This window comes from Amblyomma mixtum, chromosome 7, assembly GCF_055824585.1.
Source record: "Amblyomma mixtum isolate Tamu chromosome 7, ASM5582458v1, whole genome shotgun sequence".
In the NCBI taxonomy this organism is placed as follows: domain Eukaryota; kingdom Metazoa; phylum Arthropoda; class Arachnida; order Ixodida; family Ixodidae; genus Amblyomma; species Amblyomma mixtum.
The window spans coordinates 109,870,522-109,890,574 of NC_143018.1; the positions used below are offsets into that span (position 1 = coordinate 109,870,522).

General features: G+C 46.6%; 1 protein-coding gene and 1 non-coding gene across 6 annotated transcripts in view; one reads left to right on the top strand and one right to left on the bottom strand.

Moving 5' to 3' along the window:
- Window positions 1–14,120, top strand: part of LOC149337188 (uncharacterized) — a 49,267-nt gene extending 35,147 nt beyond the window's left edge. For 2 of the 5 annotated variants that reach the window (XM_089553374.1, XM_089553372.1), the window contains one exon: window positions 12,196–14,120. In XM_089553374.1, the coding sequence (XP_089409500.1) occupies window positions 12,196–13,082 (887 nt within the window). In that variant the 3' untranslated portion in view covers window positions 13,083–14,120. Of the gene's footprint in view, window positions 1–8,614; window positions 9,026–12,195 lie in introns of those variants that run through there. The other 3 variants (XM_089553375.1, XM_089553373.1, XM_089553376.1) reach the window with 3 other exon arrangements.
- TRNAT-GGU (transfer RNA threonine (anticodon GGU)) lies at window positions 13,819–13,892 on the bottom strand. Its single transcript has one exon. It is a non-coding gene; the product is annotated as a tRNA-Thr (tRNA).
- Window positions 14,121–20,053: the final 5,933 nt, after the last annotated feature.

Sequence of the window (20,053 nt, forward strand, 5' to 3'; positions counted from 1 at the left end):
ATTGAGCTCCCTCAGCGCCATTTTGGTCTCGTGCGAAACGTCGCATTTCGGACTTTTTTTCTAGTCAAGTAGCAACACTGTGCGTGCAGTGGTTGCAATAAAAAACAACCATGAAAAGAACACGCAGTGCATGTTCCTATTGGCCAGTCAGGGCACGTAACTAATGTGGCGAGTGATGATTGGCTCAAATGGAGTTTGTACCCATGGGCATCCGAAGAAAGACACCATTTTGTCAAGGCTTCTCCGACATGCTTCTTGCCGTGCCTGGAGGCCCGACGAAGTTCCGCTTGAAAAACCGTTACGGGCGGAGGCGAAGGAGAACAAAAAAGTGCGCAAATGAATCAAAGCCATCGGAACGCGCGATGGATGCCCGGCGACCCAATGTGAACTCCGAATCGCCGCCTGACGCCAACGCTTCGCCGGCTCCGCAGGATTGCATTGACAGCACGTCGTTTTGCGGCGACTCCGGCCACCTAAGAATCTATACAGCACCCGTGACTGCCAAAGAACTGGAAGAAGTAAGTGCCCATGAGAAAGCTTTGCTCGGAAAACTGGACTTGGCGCCTGCCACAGGAAGGAAGCTGCAGTGATTTCAGAAAGTACGGCAGAAGCGTTGGCTGCGTCAGCAGTGCATTACGCTCTTGTGGATCTTGCCGTAGTGAACACGCTCCTTCGTGTTGTTGCATGTAAAACGTGCCGTGGTTCCATGAAGTTTAGTGCGGGGCGACCATGACTACGGCCTCGCTACTAAGTCTTGGTTTGCGAGACCTGCGGTGAAGTTGCTTCAGAATGGAGCTCAAGGAGGGTGGACACCAAGAAGCGACGCAACTCCTTCAAAATTAACATGCTCGTGGGACGAGCAATGCTCTCCATTGGGAACGGCCAAATAGCCATGAACGATCTATTTGCCACTGTGGGATTGTCCGACCGCAGCATGTGCAAGAAAACGTTTCAGGGCCACCTCAAAAACACGTTGAAGCCCGCTGCTGTGCGAGCTGCAGAGGCCGCTATGAAGCAGAGCGCGCTCGAAGTGACGAAGCTCTATGAAGAAATGTGCTTTTGTCACCGCAATAACATCGCCGTATGCTATGACGGCAGTTGGATGAGGCGGGGCCACTCTTCACATATCGGCGTCGGAGCCGTTATTGAACTGTTTTCAGGATACATGCTTGACTTCGTAGTTCTGACCATTTTTTGCCTGGGATGTGAAGTTGGCTCGGAACCCGGCACAGAGCATTGTGTAAAGTGGAAAGAAAAACACCAGTGCTAAAAAAATACTGACTGCAAGTCAGGGCAAATGGAGGTAGAGGCAGGCCTGATTTTATTTCGAAGGTCAATTGAAAAACACAACCTCCAATACACTACTGTCCTCTGTGATGGGGACAGCCATACCTATGATGCAATTGCCCAAGCTGAAGTATATGGTTTTGTGCAAGTTCGAAGAGAGGACTGCATTACTGACGTTCAGAAAAGGATGGGAACTGCACTGAGAAGCCTGAAGCAAAAGCACAGGACTGAAGAGAGACGAAGCCTGGGAGGGAAAGGCCGACTCGCATCAGATCTCATCACAAAGCTGATTACCAATTCAGATAGGCCATCGGGAACACCTCGGGACGCTGGGCATGTGCCAACTGGTGTTGAGCTTGATGAGCATATTGCTGTTCATGCGGACATGGTTGTGTGCGAGGAGCTCAGTAATCAAAGCATAATTAAACATGTTTGTGACTGAATAGAGGGACACACAGCAGGATGCATGAGCTCTACTTGCACCCGAGGTAATGCACACTTCTTGTGTGATCTATAATTCTACTGGAGCCATAACTCGGCACCAATAGAGGTGGCTCAATCACACTCACGGCCACTCGCACTCACATCCACTCATTCACACTCACAGTCATGTCCACTCACACTCGCAACCACTCCCTAACATTCCCACTCATGACCACTCGCACTCACTCACACTCATGATCACTCACTCACACTCGCACTCATGTCCACTCACACTCAACCACTCACTCACACTCGCACTCATGTCCACTCACACTCGCAACCACTCCCTAACATTCCCACTCATGACCACTCGCACTCACAACCACTCACTCACACTCATGATCACTCACTCACACTCGCACTCATGTCCACTCACACTCAACCACTCACTCACACTCGCACTCATGTCCACTCACACTCACAACCACTCACTCACACTCGCACTCATGTCCACTCACACTCATGACCACTCACACTCACAACTACTCACTCACACTCACGACCACTCGCACTCACACTCACTCACACTCATGTCCACTCACACTCACAACCACTCACTCACACTTGCACTCATGTCCACTCACACTCACAACCACTCACTCACACTTGCACTCATGTCCACTCACACTCACTCACACTCATAACCACTCACACTCGCAACTACTCACTCACACTCACGACCACTCGCACTCACACACACACTCACACTCATGTCTGCTCACTCACACTCCTGTCCACTCACTCTCATTCATGTTCACTCACTCTTTCCTTGTTTGCTAACAACGGAGGGGAGGAGAGATTTACTGCCGCAGCCGACTGCCCTGAGTCGCAAAGATGGGGTGCTGAGCCGGCCAGGCTTTGTCGGGCTATTTGGCCAATTTCCAGTTTCACTGCTCAATGGAAATGGTCACTGATCACGCATATTCCATGCACCGAATGGCACGCACGTGCGCTCTTGGGCTTGCTGCTGAGACGATGAGTGCCCGTTCAGCATCAGCTAAGATGCTTAGACAAGTTTTTGAACGGTGTCCATAGGCGTGCGCAGGGTTCTCCATGAAAATGAGCCATGTTTCAGCGCAGTGCCCCCCCACACCCAATCTTTTCTCACCTAGGACCCTTACGGCCAGAACGGAGCGCAAAGGTGAGGAATGATTATAGGACATTTATTTCCATGCGGTGTAATTTCAAAATATACAAATATTATTCAGCAGAAGTTTTTATTTTAATCTGTAACATTGGCAGAGGAATATATGGTACAGAGAGGATAAGCCGCTGGTTCCTTCACACTCAAAATGTGAACGAAGGGAGGGGAAAGGCTCAGGGTGCTTGCCAGAGTTTCCGCAAGAGGTCTTGTCTTCATCCTGACTAAGACAGCCCTCTTGTTGAAACGTTCGCAAGCACACTGAGGCTTTCGGCTCCCTTGTTCACTACGTGAGTACCGGCAGAGGAAGGCATGCCACTGCGTCGCTGAAGTATCAATGTAACATCCCGCTTCCAGAGTAATTTCCATTCTCTCTAAACACCAGCAAATGTGACAGATTTGTTTTGTTACTGTCACAGCAAAAAAGAACCTAAAAAGCTTGCCTCAAAATGACCCGGCCATTAAACAGTTCTTAAAACGCAACATCATGGGTCTTCAGCCACTAAAAAAACCTGATTGGCCATAGCACTGCACTATGAACAATGACGGAACAGGTCCAACAGAGTAAATGATGAGGCAGACTCGGTGATTAGGGGGCTTAGACGATTGAGGGGGGGGGGCGCACCTCCCTCCCTTGTGCGCGCGCCTATGACGTTGTCTAAGTAAAATAATGAGTTTGCCTTGACAATAGTATTGGATGGTGTCTAATTACCAATATTTGGTCTTGCTTGACAATGACGTTCCGTTACTCTGCATGAACACATTGGAGTCAAATGGCAACTATGAATACTTTTCGCGGCATGGAAAATGAAGCGTGTTTTTCAAACGATCAAGTCATTTCTTCACGGAAAGGAAAATCGCTGGAATGGGCCGCAAGTAGAGGATTTCCCCGCGTAATATCGATGCTAGGGAGAGTTGTCATTAGCAATCCATTTACAAAACCTCCTAAGCTACTATGTGTGACCGACTGTGGACATGTCTGCAGTGCAGAACGTTTTCTGCATTGCACATAATTCCTGTCTGAAAGAGGTTTTACAAACCAGTGCGATCTATTTGAGGCTAGTGCTTGCGAAGACCACGTACGCATCCGCGTGGTGATAGGGGGCACTTACATTTCACCTGATTATTCTTCAACGTCGCTTGCCACCTTTAACTTTTTTATAATCTCGTACCGCTACATTTCTGTGTTTCGTTTGCACTTTTTGCAATTGTGTTCTTGATCTTAAATTGTTGATCAATTGTTCTTGTATTGTTTGCTTGTTCCTGAGGTCGTTTTTGTTGTTTCCAGAATTTATGTATTGTGTGCCCACCCTGCGAAGGTCTTCTAAAAGATCGCAGTATCAATAAATAAAACAAAAATGTGCATGCAGGTAACTTGTGAGCCATTTTGAAGCGCGCGCCCTTCTGAAACTAAAGGACTTTACTGGGAAAAGCGCTATCCAGAAGTTCACAGAGGAAATCGTAGTATCCGATTCAAAGGATACCTCATGCTGTCCAGATATCAGTGTGGGTAGGATTGCGGAAATCGATGCGTGCAAACAGAAGCTAATCCACTTACTTCACTGAAAACACGAAAAAATAAACAAAATCGCATTTCACAAGCACATTTCAATTTCACTCTCACAGTGACAAAGCTTAGGCGCCAACTAGGTCAGGTTTTCGCGTCAGTCCGGCCCAATCAACAAATTACGGCCAGAGCAGAGCTCTCCAATGCACACACTTAGGCACAGAAAAAAACCTAAGAGTCCACCGCAGCACTTGAGATCTAATCTTATGGTAGTTATTGCCAAGAAGCGGACAGTCGTTCCAGCAGTAAGCATCGTAACTCTTGTGTATATGAGATCGAGCCGTGCGGGGAGCGTGGCAAGATACATCTGTCTATGATTTTCAGGACTGGCAATGCGAAATTCGATAAAGGATCTCGCAAAACTTGTAGCGGCTCATTGCATCCGCGAAGGGCCTCCGCCCGTGCCAATGGTGAACTACAAATGCAACGAAAGATTGCCATTCCTGTGCCAGCAGAATCCTCTGCTTCGGTTGTCCAAAGACACAAGCATGATGCCTTATGCTGCCTCGAGCACCCTCAGTAGTCAATAGTATTTGCTTCCCTCAGCTGTCAACAACATGAAGATACCTAAGCGGTTATCGTCGTCGCGAAACACGCAACCGCCTTCGCTGTCGCGTCCACCCACCACTCATTGCCACCCACGTCCACTCACAACCACTCATTGCCACTCACGTCCACTCACAACCACTCATTGTCACTCATGTCCACTCACACCTACTCATCAAACATGTCCACTCACCACTCACCTCTTCTCACGCTCACATCCACACACTCGCACTCACACTCATCTCCACTTACACTCACATCCACTCACTCACACTCACACTCATGGCCACCCATGCTGACATCCACTCACTCTCACTCATACTCATGACCACCGACACTCATATCCACTCACTCGCACTCACACTCACGTCTACTCAAACTCACAACCACTCACTCGCACTCACACTCGTGACCACCCTCATTCACGACCACTCACTCACACTCACAGACGTGAGTGTGAGTGTGAGTGAGGCGATATGAGTGCACTCATGAGTGAGTGTGCCGACCTATGACTGGAGCACATGACAAGGCTGCAGTGCCGGTGACTCTAGAATTCATAAATTGGGTCAGGGCGACCTGAACTGATCTTTCATGCCTCTTGACTTTCGCTCTCTTTTTAGCGCCCTTCCCACGTGTAGGGTTGCCAACCAAGCATTGCCTGGCTAGCATCCCTGCCTTTCATTCTTTCCTATGCCCCCCTCCCCTCAAGCCACCATGCTTACGTGCATGAAGTGAGCACAGTAGGAGCTGACTGATTTCTGGAAAAAAAGCGGTCCAATCTAACGGTGTTCTTGCAACACTAGAACTCGTGCTTCTTCAAATTTTTTATGCACTCCGTGAATTTTGTTGCAGCAGGGCTTGATGGTGTGCATATTGTCATGTTGTAGTGACGGCAGTCCAGCGGTCAGGAAGACAGCAACAAGACTTGCAAACGAAGCTCTTTATTTGGGCTGACTTTCGCCCGCAAAAGAATTAAATCACTCGGCGGCAGCGAACAAATGTGCTCGTCAGTCGTCGAACTACGAATGCCCGCCGCTCACGGCATCGCTTAATTTAAAGCCGGCAAGGGAACTTCGAGATAAGAGGTCAAGATCATCTATAGTAATCTGAGAAAACGTAGATGCAGTTCTTCATGGCTGTGATCAATCGAGATTAGTCCAGTCGCTTCTCGCGTCACGAACTAAAATGATAACGCCCCGTTCCTGCGGCCTTGAGCGCGAATGAACCGACACTACAGTGATACGTGGCAATATCACTAGAACTATTGCTTCTACGAAGTTTTTATGCACTCTGCAAATTTTGTTGCAGTAGGGTTTGGTGGTGTTTATATCTTGAATCAGTTGTAGGGCAAAGCGTATTTGTCGTTCACTCCAGCAGCTGAACTGTCATACAAAAGGCTGGCAAGCACTAGCTTCCTATGCATTTAAAGACTTTGTCTGGCTAATCTCGCACTATTGCAACCAGCTTTAATTCCTTTATTTAATTCACACTGGTTAGCTGTGTTTTCTGCTGCCCTTAGCTGCTTTCCTGGCCAGCTCATTTGGTGGCACCATTTCATTGTAAAGTGATTTTCTCTTGCTGTGCAGTTTCACTGTGTTGCATCAAGAAATTTTGCTGGTTGATTTGCAGATATCTGGCTCTGTGTAGACATGAGTGTGAGTGACTTAAAAAAAAAAATCTAGCTTTGCTTTGCATGTTTCCTGAAGAGTCATTCGGCTGTGACTGAGAAACTGAGCTTAACCCATTAGGGCCCAAGAAAAATCTAGCAGAGGGATTTTCTTCATTTTTAGCACATAATACTCTCATATAAAGAAAAAGAGATTTCTGAAATTTCGTCACGATTGCTTTATTCCTTCCAGAGGTTACTCAGGTGTACTTTTTATAGTACACTGGGTCTTCCCCATAGCACATGTGGCTACTTCACTGCATTCCCATTGGTGGCGTGAATTTTGTTATTATGTCTGCGATTTTTATGCAGGGTGATATAACACTTCTTGCAGGCCCTCATGAATATTTTCTGGCTATACTGGCACCGCAGTTATCCTACTTTGCACGGAAAGCTTTCTCCTTTTCAAAGCATCAGATACGATTGAGCCAGAGTGTCTGCGAACCGCTGGTTACTGCATGTCAAGGTGTAGATAATAATGAGTAACGTTCTTACCAAAGTAAAAATAGTCAGCAGGCTCGTCTCTAGCAATTTGGTAGATTGTTCAGGCTTTCACAATTGCAAAGTTGAGCTTTGGTGTCAACAACCACTATCACTTTTTGTCCCTGATGCTGATATACTGGCAGTAGACGGTTTGATGCGAAAGGTTAACACCTGCCATACCACTGTTGTAAAAGGAAAGGAGTTCTGGCTTTAAAAAAATCTGTTTTTCTTGTGCTGTAGGCAACCACCACTCTACAAAACACGTAGGCTCACTGCTGTTATAAATGCAAGCCATAGTTACTATACTGTTGATCGTAGACTTCAATAAAGGCATGTAACCTATACTACTGAAGCAAGAATCGATGTTTCATGGCTGCTTCTATTTCATCGCTTTCTTTGGCCCGAGTGGACACTTCCTAAACCTGTTTTGGCGAACGGTTCCTCTAGCCCTAAATTCCTCCCAGTGGAGCGTTACAAGAATGTCTTGACAGGTAAAAAAAATTAAAAAAAAGATGAAATGGTCACTAAGGGTTTAAATCACCTCAGGTGACGACAGGAGAACATGCGCTTCCAAAAGTTTCATTTCTGAACTCAAGTACTTTGCGTAGACGGTGTGAATGGCATAACAGTAACTGTCTGCTCGGCAGAACCTTCAGTTCTTATAACCAAACTTTATTACAACCAATTAAAATCATACCATCATCAAACTCAAGACCGCTAGCTGCAAGTACAGCAGCCTCCGAGGCCTTGCTGAGCAGACAAAGTGATTTTTTCCGAAAAATTGGAAGTAACTATAAGATCTATGAACTGGAATAAATAGGCGCCGTTCTGCACACAGGAAGACCCAGTGTACTATAGAAAGTACAGCAGTATATAAATCATCACAGAGCAAAAAATGCCAAAGGTGCGGGACATTCAAAGCATCCGTTGTTTACTTTCGTCTTTCGTGCTGCTCTATACTTGAAACTAGCGTAATATGTACATGAATGCGGCCGTGAGAAAATTATAAGCAAGCAACTACCGGCGTACTTCGTGGGAAACAAACATCCTGAAGTTTCACCACGGAAAGCTAACATACTGAGCAGAGGAAGTGCGCCAAATTAGTTAAGGGTGGTTGGCCAATCCCCTGTTGACAAAAGCATGCCCTACTTGAAAAGAAAATTGCAGTCTTTGGTGGTGAAATTATAAAAAAATTAAGTACTTTTAAAAGTACGCTGGGCGCTAATGGGTTAAGTGATCGAAGTTGGTGTAAAACCAGATCTTAATTGAACAAAATATGGCCGTAGTACTGTGAATTGCAACACTGCACTTGTAATTGCCATTGTTGTAACATGTGAAGCAAATATGTTCATTTCAGAGTGCTTTTTTTGTTCTTTGTTGCTGCGTTTGTGAAGTTCATCATCACAAAACCTGGACTACAAGGCATGACTTTCTTTTTCAGATGCATACAAGGTGTTTGTGGAAAGGACACCAAATGAAGGTCCTGCAAAACAGCGGTTGAAGAGAATGAACCATTATATTTGCGAAATGCTGAATGATGTGAGGAGATCGAAGTGAGCCCATGCCAATTGTATTGCCAATTGCGATGCCAATTGTATTGTAATTTGGCTGCAAGGGCAGCCACAACAAAAGATTGTGCTGCAGACATGTATGAATAAAAGTGGATTTGGTTTCCGTGGGATATTTGCATATTTTTTGAGGTCAACAGTAGGAAGCAGTTGCATGCAGTGGTAGAACAAAACAAATGCGCGGGTGCACTGTGTGTTTCAATAGCGCAGAGCACAGAATTTTCTATGCACAAATTCTTTGTTTCCTAGGTTCCATTCCTGTGCTTTACTTTTTCTGGCTGTTTTGGAAAGAACGCTCCTATTTCACTAAGAGAATGCTTGCTTTCATTACGTCAGACCATTTTTTTTTTTCTTCAAGTTAACACGTTTTGCCCCAGCATCAACAAATTCCTCAAAAGAAGCTATGTATTGTTGGGGACCACAAAATTACGTCTCCATGAGAGTCAACGTGAAACTAACCACGGCACAACAGCCGGTGCAGCAGCCTTCATTAACTGCACAGTTTTTGACACTGTCTGGTGTGCTAAGCCTAAATTGCTTGAAATTTATTGTAGTTTGACAAGAATTTCTCACCATGCCGATGACAGAAACCGCATAGGTGCCGCATTGAAGAGCGGCAGGGATGCAAAAACACTCGGAGACACGGTTTGCATGAACTGCAAACAAGAAACGGAGAACGTCAAATGCTCACATGTGCAGATGGCCACAATCGCCACGATCTGTTTCAGTGTCGCGTGTGCGCAGGTGGTGCCGGTTCATGAATGGAAGTGGAACTAGGGCATGACGTGTTCCCTAAGCCCAATTTTTTCCAAGTGTCCCATCTTTATCGAAGTTTATTCCTCTGTAAGAGCGGGTTCGGCACTGTTTTTTAACACCATAGCATTAAGGAGCTCGTGTCGCAGGAAATCTCGCATCGGCGTTGTTGACCGTGAGTGAAAAAGCCATGGAAAATCCCCAAAGAAGCAGCCTAGGAGGCATATGGGCCACCTAGGTCACTTAAACTTGCACTCCGGATCGTGAGCAAACTGCCCACCGTGGCAGGCGGCAGTTAAATTTAATGATTGGTCACTGAGGAAGAACACAAGGCCCTCTGCTAGGAGCACCTGCCTTCGCAGGGCGGTAGTGCATCGCTTAACCGCTGCACCAGGAGTGGTATGAGGACTCCCAGGGATCTGTGAATGCCAAGTCGAGAGGGACCAATTTCAAACCTATGGGCATAAATCCATTGCGCTACTTAAGGCACAGCTTAAAGGTGCAGTGAAGAGGAATCTGAACTCGTCTTTTTGCCGCGGGAACCCAATCTACACGTTCTGGGCATTCTTAGAAACTTCGATTTATTGCCCTTTGTGTCCGATTTTCTTAATTAAATCGAATGAACGTCCGGCTTCTGCCTTTTTTTTTAATTCTCCCCGTACGGTGGGCGGAGTTGACCAACGCGTGGAATGCCTTCCACCCAGTCTCGTGGCGGCTTGCTGCTCTGCCATCGGCGGAGTAATACGTAGTAATGCGTAGTAGCAAATAGTCTGCGCATATTTTTATTTCTGTGGGCTTATTTTGCGGCTATATTATCTGCGAATGAAACTATATATTCACGAAGCTGGCTGAAAGGCACTCCACACGTTGGTCGACTGCCCACCGTATGGGGAGAATTAAAAAATAAAGGCGGGAGTGGGACGTTAATTCGATTTAATTAGGGAAATCGGCCACACAGGGCAATAAGTCGAAGTTTCTAAGAATGCTCGGAACGTGTAGATCGAGTTCCCGAGGCAAAAAGACGAGTTCAGATTCCTCTTCAGTGCACCTTTAAGTGTCCCCTCCAACTATTTTTGTTTCATCTGATGCGGGAGTTTTGACGCAAATAGGCTTGCCAGCAGTAGTTTGCCATGTCGCTGCTGTCGAATCTCCTGGAAAAACGCTCCTTGTGGATGAGGCTAAAGCATACAGGTTTGTCAAGACAGTGGTGCAGACCAGGCATCACGTGACATCCCACTTTCACTGCGAGAGGTCTGCGCCCGGCGTGCCTTCGAAGAAAAACCGCGGGCATGTCTAGTCCCCTTATCGCCACTCCTGTGCCCTTCACCTTTGCGAGTGTCAATAAATGGATTAGGCGTGCGCACACTCCTTCGCCATGCTATGTTCACATAACCTTGTTACAAAACTTGTTATGTTAAAAATCAATATGTATGACACGCTCACATGATTTCCAACGTAATTTCTATTTCATACACGCTGCTCTCTACATCGCACTCGCATGCAGTACAAATTGAGATGCAAAGATCTAATCTCGCAGTGGACACGAGAAGCAGTTTGAATCGGCTCAGTCTGAAAACAAGTGAAAGTAAAATGTCTTTTATTTTGGACTTTGATGGGCTGGGGAAAAGGTATAAATTACCTGAAGGTAGAATTACTGCAAGAAAATGCACAGTGGCTCTGAACTTGCAATTGTGTGAAATCGCACGAGCAATGTTTTCTAGCTCGAATAATGCGTGATTTTTTTTTCCCTAAAGAATCGGCGTTTCTTGTAAAACTAATGTCCAGCCCTTTATGGAGACACATTTTCCTGCCACATGTAATATTTTCATCTTAAAAAACTGTTCACTGCACCTTCATGGCTGCCCATGTGATTAATATGGAAAGATTGCTAAGAAATTAAGGCTGTAATCCTGTGTAAACTAGGCTCAACGATCATGGGGCAGGGGCTTCCTGGTTTAATATATGCTGACAGTATTGTAATATGAGCCGATAGCAAAGAACATTTATACCCCTTCGGCCACCGCAGTGGCTCAGTGGTTATGGTGCTCGGCTGCTGACCCCCAAAAGGTGCGGGTTCAATCCCGACTACAGCGGTAGCATCACGATTGAGGCAAAATGCTAGAGGCCTGTGTGCTGTGCGATGTCAGTGCATGTAAAAGAACCTGAGGGGTCAAAATTTTCTAGAGCCCTCTACTGTGGAATTCCTCATAGCTTGAGTCATTCCGAGGCATAAAAAAAAAATGGCCCTTTGTGTATATTTGTGGGAGTGAAGGGGATGGCGTTTGCTTTACTTTTACTGCAAATAAAACAGGTTTGATGGTATTCAGTGTATCACTGATAATGTGCTCACAATACAAAGCCAAATACCTAGGGTAGCATAATGCGTGGAGAGACTTTTTTCCTTTCCACGTCATGATAGTTGGCTCTTCCTTCAAGGCTAAAAAAGGATGGCCCATAGGGATTGCTTGCAAGTGTAGAAAATCTCTCAGAAAGTGCACAAACTGATCCAAAACGCTGTTTTTTATTAGAAACGTCTTACAGAGCATGGTAGTTTGCACATCATTGCTTCCTGCAGTGATTTTAGCCAATCGCTAATGATGACTGGCATTATTGAGTGACTCTGAATATATGATACAAATGCCATCAAACAGTGTCTGCTTGAATGAAACAAGAAGTGTTAAGAAGTGTTTTTTGTTTTCAGTTCTGGTTTATGTTGCAGACAGAGATGCGGAATGGTGTCCTGATGACCGTTCACCAAGTTCTCTGTCGAGCTCGGAGGAGGATACTGCCAAGCATGCCGAAGCGCCAGTGGCACAGAAAAAGCTGCATTCCTTTTCTGACGACCGTTCAGCGAGTTCCCTGTCGAGCTCGGAGAAGGATGCTGCCAAGCATGCCAAAGCACGGACGGCACAGAAAAAGCTGCATTCCTTGTCTGACGACCGTTCAGCGAGTTCCCTGTCGAGCTTGGAGAAGGATGCTGCCAAGCATGCCAAAGCACGGGCGGCACAGAAAAAGCTCTGTTCCTTGTCTGCAGAGGAGGATGCCCCCAAGCCCAAGCGGCGGCGCAACTGTGAATCGAGGCGGCGATTGTTCGGCTGTGACTTCTGTCCGTACACCTCAAATAAGTCGGGACGAGTGAGGAGACACCGTATGACTCACACTGGAGAGAAGCCCTTCAAGTGCAGCGAGTGCCCTGCGGCGTTCGTAACACTGGGGAACTGTCAGGCTCATTTTCGCATCCACACTGGGGAGAAGCCGTACAAGTGCACCTTGTGTCCCTTTCAGTGTGCTTACAGTTACTCGCTATCTAAACACATGAGCAGGCACGCGAGCGGGAGGTACCACAAGTGCGACTTGTGCTCGTTTGTGGCCCATACGACCACATCACTAGCTCGTCACATGCGAAAGCATGAGCCTGTTGCATGCCCTTTGTGTTCTCATGTCTGTGCGGGTCACGACGACCTCGTAGACCACATGGCCAGTGGTCACCCGAGGAGCACGAGGAGCCTTAGCTCCAGTGCCAGTATCTCGCCACTTCCAGAGTCCATTCAAGTAGGAGACATGCCAGTAGCAGATGGGTCCATTTAGTTACGTTGCGCATAACTGTACTTCGTTTCATACATAGCACGCAATGCTGCCAATGCTAGCACGCCTGCTCACGCAGGCTGAGTCCGCGGCCGAAAAATAGTTCGCTGTACAACCAAAGTGAATGCAAGTATATTTTGTTGCGACAGACCTTAAGTGCCGTGAATGGCAATCTCCAACTTCGTTTTACCTTTTGCGACATTTTCTTCCTTCAACTCTTCGAGGCTTCAAGAAGTAAGAACGAGTTTAGTGGTCTCATATACGTCTGACAAGATGAATCACAGTTCCTTCATCCACGCCTCACCAAGGCTTCGAGAAGGGCGAATTATACGGGGTGGAGTAATGTTTCGCGGACTCACTACTTTTGCAGCCTCCGTAGTGTTGCCTGCTATGTATGAAATAGAGTGTAGGCAGTCATCGCACATGACAAGCACAGGCTTGTAGAGAGCGACCAAGGCGACAGTGCATCGTTCCGTTCAAGCAGGTCCAGGCCGTTATCATTTATTCATGCTTTACCAATGTGTAGCTATGCTTTGGCACTTTTTGGCTTTGCGTACTTGATGTCCATGCAAGAAAGACAATCTGACTATATTGGTAAAAAGTTTAGGGGAATTCCGCAAGGTGGAGTAGACTTGTAATAAGGGAGTAATTACTCATTGACGTCCACCCTAGCGAAGCCAACGGCTACAAAGGAAAGCTATACAGCTTTCTCAGAAACTTCGCAGTTAAAGAAAAATTCATCCTGGTCCGGGGTTCGAACCCGGGACCACCGCTTCACCGGAGCAGTCGCTCTACCAATTGAGCTAACCAGGACAGCAAGTTTATGGTAGTGCGAGAGCGAATTGATCAGTAACTCGAAGTGGGAACAGTGTTGGTCAAATGTTTAGGGGAATCCTCCATGGTGGAGTAGATTTGTAATAAGGGAGTAACTACTCATTGACGTCCACCAAAGCGAAGCCAACGGCTACAACGGTTACGATGTTTTCCTTTATATTCTCTGCATTGCTCTGGAATAAAACAGTTGGCAGTAGTGCTTGTTAATTGTCCCATGTGTCTTTTTCATTGTCCTTTGTCTCTGTTTCTTGCACTAATTTCTTTACATAATGATTTAACCTGTGTGTGCATGCAGGTCTTGAAGCCTCATGTACTGTGCGATGCCTTTTCTAAATATTTGTGATGTTTTTATATTTGTTTGGTTCCCATTTTCTTACGAATTGTGTCGATTTATTTTCTGTGGTCTTTCTCCTTTTAGTTTTTTCTCTGAAGTTCCTTTTTATGCATCTTCTCATTATGCACTCGTGCTTAGCAATTACTTCTTCCTAATGGTCACCACTTTCCACGGAAATTGCGATGCTGGACGCGGGTTGAAGCGGCACATTATTTATGGGAAGAGCTCCAGGCTGCCTGGTTGCTCAGCAGAAGACCCAAACATAGAAAGGACACAAATATGCAGATGGCACGGTCGCAAGCGGCAGTTGCGGCGCCTAACGAGTGCGTGTAGGTAATCGCTCAAACGCGTTTCCCACAAGGGTGTCTGGATTCATGATGCGTATGGGCCACCTGCTTGGAGTCAGTCGGCGGCGTCTTGGGGAGTGCGGCCGTCAAGTGTGCCGAGAGCTGCGCTGCTCCTTTCCTTTTTCTGTCACTCTTCACATTCGTGCTGTTCTCCATACTTCTGCCATTTCCATGTCCCCTGCTTCTGTCTTATCCAGCCGCTACCGCTCCCAGTCGAAAAAAACAAGAGAAAATTTCTGATGGTCTGACGTCTTGTCATAAATTTGACCTGTTGTCTGATGTTCTGTAGTCTGACTGACGTTCTGTATTCTGTCGCTCTGTAGTCTGTCGTTCTATAGTCCGTTATATATTGTGACGTTCAGCATTGTGATGTTCAGGACTCGGACGTTCCGTACTCTGGTGTTCTGTTGTTGAACGCCTCAATTCATTTACAGGCGATTGTCACTCTGTTCTCTCCTAATGTCAAAATTTTGACACACGTGGAATGTTAGTAGAGCCAACTATGATGAAATATTCTTGATGGTGGGTTGGCCATCACAATTCTCTGTATACGTACAGAGCTGGCAGCTCAGTACAGAAAATTATGAGCTTCCAAAACACATGCAAAAAAGACCTCTGGGCAGCCACCGTTTATTTAGGTCCAAGCCTCAACACTGGGGAGGAGGTGTTTGAACAGGAACACCTGCATGGAGAAAAAAATAATATGCAGATGTGAATGAAACAGAAATCGAAAAGTTTTTGTGCCAGTAAATCTGTATTAAAAAATTGCTTCCCAAATAAAAATAAATTGAAACAAGATACCTAGAAAGTTACATTATGTTGAAAAATAGCATTAAATGAAACAAAACCTTTTAATTGTATGGTCTAAGGCCCCATATGACACACTGGCTATGAGGGACGCCATAGTGCAGGGCTTCAGATTTATTCAGGGCATGTGGTGTTCTGTAATGTGAGCTGACAGCACACAGCACTTGGGCAGATTTCAATTTCTCCTTCATTGAAATTAGGGCCGCCACAGTCGGGATAGAGTCCTCTAATTTGGCATTACTAGCCTAAACACCCAGACATTGCAGGGGGTACTAAATGGAACTGTTTTCACAAAAGCCGAATTACAAAAACAAAGAGTTCATAAAGTGTCAGTTGGCGACTTCGAATTACAAAAAAAAAAACTTCATAAACAATCGTTAATTAGCGTCATGGCGAGACTAACCATTCATGTTGACAAGTTTATATTCTAGCAGTCGCTTAAGAGCAGCATTTAGGTAGTCCCAATATATTTATCGATGTTTCAACTGCTGGCTCTCCTGAGGTATCCTGGTCATCAATGCTTCGCCGCATGCATGGCCACGTACAGCTTGGCTCGGCGACATTTTACCCCTACACATTTTTGATATATGTGATCTGACGGCACAAGTTGAGATGCATTTATCTGTGATGCACTCATGGAGCCATCCACCTAACGACCTAAAGGTGAAAGCGTGTAGCCTATGTCTGTTCGCCTCTACTGAGAAAGGTTCCAAAAACTTTGTCAGTAGTTCTTTCAGCCTATGCCATGGACTGCCGAGATATATCTAGCATATAATCTAGTTATGCATGAAAAATTAGCAAGCTTAATTTTGAAGCACAAAAAACTGCGATGCATACAATTACTACAATACACTCAGCAGTTGCAAAACTTGCTTTAGCGGCGGATGTCTAAGCACTCCTGTGCCGTGTACCTCGGCGTCAGCTTGTGGCGCTTCAGCATATCTGCTTCACTGCAGCTCCGCTTCTGCAGAATATTCCGGAAAAAGTCCACACAAATAAAATCATTTGTTTTTTACCATACATTCTTCCACTATAATCTCTATGCGCTAAACAGGCCGCATTTCACATCGCAGCAGCAAAAAATGAGCCGACGCCGAGGCAGTGATCGAATATCAAGCGTTAGCGCATCTAATATAGGTCGCGGGTTCGAATCCCTGCCACGAGCTTGACTCTAACTTAACTACTAAGTTTAGGCTGCACGAAACAAAATCGTATGTCACCACCCTTAACACTATGCAAAAAGCAGATGACCCGCAATGTTCATGTGGAGGTTTGTAAAGAGGAATTGGGCGTACACAGGTCACAGGTTCGAATCCCTGCCGCGAGCTAGTCTCTAATTAGATGCGGCACGAAACGCTTAATCGTTTGACACCGTCCGGAACATTCTATGGCAAACGGTTGATCCACAAATGTACAAATGACGGGAGTAATTAGTGGCCTGACTTTCACTCCTGCCAGACAGGGATATGTACACCGGATCGACATAGTTTAGTTTCGAGTTGTGGTGTTTGAGCATCCCGCTTCCGCTTGCTATTATTTTATCCCATTAAGCAACCACTTGCTTACCATGGCAACCTCTGGGATACGAAGGAGTTGCTATGGAGGGCATCATCTTTTATTTATTCCATGGAATCGCCATAACTCGGAGGCTCGAAACGCGACCAGTCGATGTAACGCTCTTAAAGCGTGATGAAAAACTCGAACGGCAGCCATCTTGTATCCTCCACTCACATGACACCTCCTACTGTGCACGCGCTAAACGCGATTTCAGAACGAACCCTATAAAGCAGGCTTCTGTTACGTAATTTCCTATGATAAAAAGCTTTGTTCGTTAATTAACTATTCCCATTCCAAACCCTCGCTGGTGCGAGACGGAATCTTCACTTCACTGCTAATTAACTATTCCCATTCCAAACACTAGCAGTCGTCACCATTGCACACACAAAGAGAAATTTATTGTGTACAAAGCAAACAATTAATTCAGTACACACATATATACACTGGGGAGCCTGCTCCGAACAAAAGATCATACAAAGAGACAAATTGCAGGTGCGAGACAAAATTCACACTTCACTGCTCATGGAGATATCAGCCGCTTAATGCACTCTGTATAAGGCCGTACAAGACAGTACAGCATATACAAGACGGGCGACTGAAGGTTACATAATTTTTTTTTCTCTTTTATGGCATGCACATTCTGCCTGAAGCGTTGATTTTATTTCTGCAAGTTCTTCAAACGTTTAATGCAAAGCCTCGAAAAGTTTGCACCACCGCTGAGAAATGGCGAAATTAAGGTTTATTATTCCTTGCTGCATGGACAACCTCTGGGTGAAAGCAGTGCATAAGGAGAGGAAAAGCACACAATTCTCTCACAAGGAGTTTCCTGATCCGCGTGCGCATGGGCTTCCAGGCGGTAGTTATCGGCGTAATGAAGCAGCGGTTAGGACACGGCTACAGAGCTGAGTACGCGGGTTCGAACCCGACCGCGGCGGCCGCGTTTCGATGGAGGGGTTATTGTCATGTGTGGAAGGGTAGATTTTGCTGAGTAAACTCAGATTGGAGTATGTATTAGTCTCCAGTTGTCTCCAGGCAACCGACTGCTCTCTACTAAGGTCTTTGTGGGGAGGGGGTTAGGTCCTCCTGAGGGCTCGTTGGTGTTCTAAGATGGCTCCATACCGTCTAGTGACTGTGTCCAGTTCGCTATGCGGTGAACACCCAACGCTTTACCACGTTACATGGGCCTAGTGGGAGGCTGCGCTGTCCAGCTCGAAGCCTGAAGGTTTGGTTTGGTTTGGTTTATTGGGGTTTAACGTCCCAAAGCGACTAAGGCTATGAGAGACGCCGTAGTGGAGGGCTCCGGAAATTTCGACCACCTGGGGTTCTTTAACGTGCACTGACATCGCACAGTACACGGGCCTCTAGAAAAGAGCAGCTCAAGCTGATCGACAGGGCTCGCAAGACTGCAAAGGCTACTGGGGCCCTGGGCTGAGGGCTCCACCTACGCTGAAAGAACCCTTGTACAATAATGTTTTATGCGAAGCATATTGCTAGAGCTACCACTCACGCCGTCGCCGTGGGACCCCCACGTGACACCGTGAGGTCACACCACGTGACATCGGATGAGAGAGCCGGCCTCCACCTCGCGCCGTCGCCGTGGGACCCCTAGCCGTCACGCCACGTGACACCGTGACGTCACACCACGTGACATCGGATGAGAGAGCCGGTCTCCACCTCGCGCCGTCGCCGTGGGACCCCTAGCCGTCACACCCGCGCATTTCGAACGCGCGTTCACACTCGGTGTAGGTGAAACGCTCGCTCCAGCGGGCAGGCAGACGCGGCTTCCGTGGCAATCCAGGCGCTCACCCAACGCGCGTCTCGGGGTTAGTCGACGTTCCGCTGTAGCCATGCCGTTGTCTTCCCCCACGACGAAGGCTTCTAGTGGTTGTATTAAAATGACCAAGTATTCAACCAAGGAAAGCCATGTATTACCAAGCCTAGCCACTAATATGCTTCGCATTCCCCGGGCTTAGCCAAGCTGAGCCTCAGCAATTTTTTTTTCATTCATTTATTCGATGGAGGCGAAGATAAAAAAAATTCAGGCGGCACTTTTACTGTTAACGTGCGTAGAGGCGAAAGCGTTTTCCGCACCACTTTCATTGCCTCTGTGGCACTGGTGACGTCACCACTGGATGACGTCATACAATGAGTAATTACTAAGTAATGACAAATTACTAATCTATGGCTAATTACTGATGAATGACTAAATACCAGTTAACTGCTAATTAATGACGCTTATAAGCTTCGCCTGAACGCGACAGCGTGTTGTAACACTGCAGTCCACGGAACACTACCACCCGTTCGGCGCGATGCGTTGCCCTTTGAACGCAACGTTTTGAGGAAAGGAAACGCTGCAGTAATTCTCTGTCACCTCGGTGGACACCTCAACCGCACCGTACAGGAAGGGAGGAACTGTGAATGAAGAAAGAGAAAAAGGAGCAGTAATGAAGAAAATGAAAATTGTATTTGAGGAAAGGAAATTACGCAGTAACTGTCTCACATATCTCGGTGGACACCCGTCATCCGTTTCTAGAGGAAGGTAGGAAGTGAGAGTGAAAGCAGAAAGAGGGGCCGTAATGAAGAAAATGAAAATTGTATTTGAGGAAAGGAACTTAGTAACTGGCTAACATATCTCGGTGGACGCCCGTCAAAAGCAGGACACCTCTGCTGACAAGCTTTTGCTGACAGCCTTCTGTTGACAACAATGAGGCATTACCTTACTACACTCGTATGCCGTGCAGTGTCAGTGGACGCTAAAGATCCCCAGGTGTTCGAAATAATTGAAGCGAAAAGCTTCATTACGAGGGTCGGAGCCGAATGAATGAATGAAAAACTTTATTGTACAACAAGTGTTCTTTATCGAAGAGTAGGTGGAGCCCTCAGTCCAGGGCCCCAGCGGCCTTTGCTGTCCTGCAAGCCCTGTCGATCAGCTTGAGCTGCTCTTCAGGCTTCGAGCTGGACAGCGCAGCCTCCCACTGCTCCGGTGTTGGTGTGTTGTTTATCGGCACTGCCTGCATTTTCTGACAGGCCCATGTAACGTGGTAAAGCGTTGGGTGTTCACCGCATAGCGGGCATTTGTTGGCATATGTGGAAGG